At 44.2% G+C, this 5,472-nt stretch overlaps 1 protein-coding gene across 1 annotated transcript in view; it reads right to left on the bottom strand.

The window, feature by feature from the left end:
- The window catches only part of LAMP1 (lysosomal associated membrane protein 1), a 16,098-nt gene extending 11,001 nt beyond the window's left edge, over positions 1–5,097 (bottom strand). Inside the window, exon 1 of the mRNA XM_044286273.1 lies at positions 4,879–5,097. Within this exon, the coding sequence (XP_044142208.1) occupies positions 4,879–4,939 (61 nt within the window). The 5' untranslated portion in view covers positions 4,940–5,097. The remainder of the gene's footprint in view (positions 1–4,878) is intronic.
- Between the last annotated feature and the right edge of the window lie 375 nt (positions 5,098–5,472).

Below are 5,472 nucleotides of genomic sequence, written 5' to 3'. Positions count from 1 at the left end.
ATGCGCAAAACGACAGTTTAGGGGAATCTCAAAGCGGAGTTCAGCTGGACACCGGGACCCTGTGCATACGCCGGAGAGCCTCACCAGCCTTAGGGTAGGGAAAAATTACGGCCCCGTGCGCAAGCTCGGCTAACTACAGAACATCCATTCGATCTCAGAGCCTGTGCAGTGTGGGGGTAGAGAGATCTGATGGCCATTTTTTCTGTTAAATAAATAACAGGCCATCAAATCTCCCTACCCCCACACTGCGCAGGCACGGAGATCGAATGGATGTTCTGTAGTTAGCCACGCTTGCGCACTGGGCCGTAATTTTTCCCTACCCTAAGGCTGGTGAGGCTCTCTGGCACATGCGCAGTGTCCAGCTGAACTCCGCGGTGAGATTTCCCTAAACCGTCGTTTTGCACATGCGCAGATCGGCACAACTCCGGCACGCATCCTCACGTAATTTCCGGTGCGACCGGAAGTTACGAGGTAGGGCAATGTAACGTTACACCGGCACACCGTCTCTGACAGGAAGCTGCGATCAGCAGCAGTTAACCCCTCAGATGCAGCACCTGAGGGGTTAACTGCCGCTGACCTGCTGCCAACACCTGCCTACTGTATTAAAGGATAACTGTCATATTTTTATTTTATTTGCTAGTTTATTAGAGCTAGGCATGTATACCCGAGTCTGTCAATGATTGACAAAAGATCTCTTATTACCTTATAATAACAGCTGTCATTAATGTCCTCTGCCCCTTTCCACTGCTCCCTTAAAAGACAGTTGCTATGGCTTGTCTGTCTTTGGCTAAGGAGACAGGAAGACGGAGGGGCGGTCCTTCACCCTGCAATCCTGCATTAGGCTTCAGAGTGAGGAGGTGTGTCTCTCAGCAATCCAATCTGATTGGCTGGCAGGGAGCTGCTGGCTACAGCAAGTGTGTATGAGAAGTGAGGGAATGCAGTTTTGGCCTCAGAGAACTGGCAGAGGAAAACAGTAGTAAGTAAAGATTGCTTTATGCATAATGCTGCTTCAGCAGTAACATAAAAAAAAAAATAAAAAAAAAAATTTTTTTTTAGCGTAATGAAAATATGACAGTTACCCTTTAAAAGGTTAATTATCATTGGTGCCACAGTTTTTTTCCGCGTGGTATCGAGTATCACAATACTTTTTTATGGTATCGAAATCGAATCGGTATCGCAACAACCCTAGTGATGATAATGTCTGTAAAGCGCTGTGGAATATTGCAGCGTTATATAAATGCGTAAAAGAAATAAAGTCTAGGGGTATGCTCAGCGATACACTTTAATGTGTTTTTACTGTATTCAAACATATACGCAAAAGCAAAAATGAGATTTGAACAGCAACTAACCAGTAAGAAAAGCAATTGTCAGAGTAACACAAACCTATCTATATCCTGTATTAGGACGTAAGGATGTAATGGAGCAAAGACTTCATCATCTACACTGAAGAGAGATAGATATATATATATATATATATATATATATATATATATATATATATATATATATATATATATATATATATATATATACAGACGTGGACAAAATTGTTGGTACCCTTTGGTCAATGAAAGAAAAAGTCACAATGGTCACAGAAATAACTTTAATCTGACAAAAGTAATAATAAATTAAAATTCTATAAATGTTAACCAATGAAAGTCAGACATTGTTTTTCAACCATGCTTCAACAGAATTATGTAAAAAAATAAACTCATGAAACAGGCATGGACAAAAATGATGGTACCCCTAGAAAACACAGAACATAATGTGACCAAAGGGACATGTTAATTCAAGGTGTGTCCACTAATTAGCATCACAGGTGTCTACAACCTTGTAATCAGCCATTGGGCCTATATATGGCTCCAGGTAATCACTGTGTTGTTTGGTGATATGGTGTGTACCACACTCGACATGGACCAGAGGAAGCAAAGGAAAGAGCTGTCTCAAGAGATCAGAAAGAAAATTATAGACAAGCATGTTAAAGGTAAAGGCTATAAGACCATCTCCAAGCAACTAGATGTTCCTGTGAGTACAGTTGCACATATTATTCATAAGTTTAAGATCCATGGGACTGTAGCCAACCTCCCTGGACGTGGCCGCAGGAGGAAAATTGATGACAAATCTAAGAGACGGATAATCCGAATGGTAACAAAAGAGCCTAGAAAGACTTCTAAAGAGATTCAAGGTGAACTTCATGCTCAAGGAACATCAGTGTCAGATCGCACCATCCGTCGTTGTTTGAGCCAAAGTGGACTACATGGGAGACGACCAAGGAGGACACCATTGTTGAAAACGAATCATAAAAAAGCAAGACTGGAATATGCCAAACTACATGTTGACAAGCCACAAAGCTTCTGGGAGAATGTCCTGTGGACAGATGAGACAAAAATCGAAGTTTTTGCCAAGGCACATCAGCTGTATGTTCACAGACGAAAAAATGAAGCATATCAAGAAAAGAACACTGTCCCTACTGTGAAACATGGAGGAGGCTCTGTTATGTTCTGGGGCTGCTTTGCTGCGTCTGGCACAGGGTGTCTTGAATCTGTGCAGGGTACAATGAAATCTCAAGACTATCAAGGAATTCTAGAGAGAAATGTACTAGCCAGTGTCAGAAAGCTTGGTCTCAGTCGCAGGTCATGGGTCTTGCAACAGGACAATGACCCAAAACACACCGCTAAAAACACCCAAGAATGGCTAAGAGGAAAAAATTGGACTATTCTAAAGTGGCCTTCTATGAGCCCTGACCTCAATCCTATTGAGCATCTTTGGAAGGAGCTGAAACATGCAGTCTGGAAAAGGCACCCTTCAAACCGGACACAACTGGAGCAGTTTGCTCATGAGGAGTGGGCCAAAATACCTGCTGAGAGGTGCAGATGTCTCATTGACAGTTACAGGAAGCGTTTGATTGCAGTGATTGCCTCAAAAGGTTGCGCAACAAAATATTAAGTTAGGGGTACCATCATTTTTGTCCATGCCTGTTTCATGAGTTTATTTTTTTACATAATTCTGTTGAAGCATGGTTGAAAAACAATGTCTGACTTTCATTGGTTAACATTTATAGAATTTTAATTTATTATTACTTTTGTCAGATTAAAGTTATTTCTGTGACCATTGTGACTTTTTCTTTCATTGACCAAAGGGTACCAACAATTTTGTCCACGTCTGTATATATATATATATATAAAGAAGTTGCTATGGCGGAGTGCCAGTGTCCACAGACGACGCCCGATTTCCATGGCTCCAGTAAATGCGGTATGGGGGTGCATGTCATGTGCGGCAGTACCGGTCAAGTCTTCCGATTCTTTGTTCCCGGACAAAGGTGTTGTTATGTCTCAGCTATTCTCTGAGCACGTGAGGCCAATCCTCCAGGTAAACCGGTTTTCGGGTTTATAAAACACAAGGAGGAAAAACATTTCTTAATATTACACAACAGGTCGTGCCTGTGACAGGAAGAAAACCAAGGGAGGACAAGAAGCAGCTGCAGATATGGAGACCACCATGTACAAGAGCTGCCAGGAGGCCGTATAGCAGCCATGGAAAGCTTCCCCTCAGCTGAGCTGCACATGCATCAATGCCCCGGGCCGGAGAACAGAAGCCAGCACAGACCCCGAGCAGGATGCCAAAAATAAAAAGATAAAACAACATTTACTTAAGACTTTTGCTTTTCTAAAAAAGGCAGGGAATTTAGTTTTATAGGACTTCTGTGCAAAATATGCCAAAAAGATGACCTCCTGTAGTGAGCGTCCCTAAAGACGGTCATTAGCCCCAACCTTCATGTTGTTCTTTTTATTCCGCAAATATCATACAACACACACAAAAAAAAAAAAAAAGGGGGGGGGGAACAAAAAAAGGTAAAGAAATTTCCGACCACTAAAAAATCACCTTGCACGACCCCAGCAGGATACACAGGCAATGCATTCAGTTCAGGGATCCTCTGAACTACGACTCCCAGAATCCCCCTTTCATTTCTAGAGGAGTAACTAGAACAGATGAGCAAGTGCGCATGCTGGGAGTTGTAGTTCCACAGGTTGCTGTTTTAGGTGATAAGGCAGCACTGGCTATTTTATGGGACCACTTAGCTTTGGCCTCGGATCAGGCACCGAGCTGTATTGTGGACCCAATGGCATTATCCATCATGACAATAGAACATAAGTGTCTGTACAGCGCTGGGGAATATGTTGGTGCTAGTAACAAGTTAAAACTAGAGAACTGCTGGGGAACTATCGGGCTGAGATGGACCTGCACCTCCAGCGCGGTGCAGCATTCACAAACCAGGCCACCTCCATCCTCCATCTGAAGAACAGAAGTCTCATCAGTCCTAATTCACACCCAAAAGATGAAAACTATGACTGATCTCTGAGGGACACGCCCGCCCATTCATTTGGATGGACAGAACATAAAACACTACATTCCTGTCCACACACAATTTTACCAGTGATATCAGCCAATCCCTGGGGGATACAGGAGCCAGACCACCAGAGAACAGCTGGGTCACAGAGGTCCAAGCAGCAAATGATACATCCCGGTTACATGGAACCCTTCAAGAGAGCATCTGCAGCTGCCACTAGAGGGAGCTACTACATGATGTCTTCTGAGGCCACCGTATGCCGGGCTCCCTCTAGCGGCAGCTGCAGACAGTGATGTTCGATGCTCCAGTGTCAGGTTTGGTCCCATTTGCGGCCATTAGTAGCTTCCAGTAACCCCTTGTCACATGACATAGCTGGTGTGCGCCTACTCCTGTCAGGCAGCGAAGAACATAGGTTTGGTGAGGGGACTAAATATCCTCTTCCGTCATGACCACTAGAACGCTGTGCAGACAGGTCGGTTCTGCGCTCACAGTGTGCAGGATAGTAATGAAGGGAGAGGCAGGGCACTTACCGAACAGCAGCGCGATCCCCAGCGCGGCCTCCCCGAGCGTCCTCATCCTGCTGCTTGTCATTGCGTCTGCACACTCGTCCGCCTTGTGGGTTCCCCGGGAGCTCCACTCTGCAGCAAAGAGCACTGACGGGACTCGGCAGTATAAAGAGAGCACAGTCCGGTACGAGGAAGCTCTCACACAGAAGTCATATGAAGTGACGTCAGGACATCACGAGACGGAGGCCTAACTGTTTACAAGAGAGACAGTGTCCGTTTCCGGGATGTTTCAGCCACTGCGGACGCCATTTTTGAGGATACAACATTGTCTAGAACTCTACGACTTGAGCGCACCCAAAATGGCGCCTACGTGAAGACAAATAATAATAATATGTTTAATCCCGTCGAGGCGCCGCCCCTAGGTAGTCTCCATTCTCCTGGAACCCCACCAGAGAGTACGAGGCTGAAGTTGGTTTCTTATTCGTCCAGTTTCTTATTCACTGAAGTTGGTTTCTTATTCGGCAGTTTCTTATACATTACTATGACAAATGAACCTTTTTTTCTCTTATTCCTCTGCAGTAAATTTGTTTTTTTTTCTACATAAATGTTAAATATTAT

The sequence above is a fragment of the Bufo gargarizans genome, chromosome 3 (genome assembly GCF_014858855.1).
Source record: "Bufo gargarizans isolate SCDJY-AF-19 chromosome 3, ASM1485885v1, whole genome shotgun sequence".
In the NCBI taxonomy this organism is placed as follows: Eukaryota; Metazoa; Chordata; class Amphibia; order Anura; family Bufonidae; genus Bufo; species Bufo gargarizans.
The sequence above is the reverse complement of the archived record's forward strand: the minus strand, read 5'-3'. Positions and strand labels throughout refer to the sequence as shown.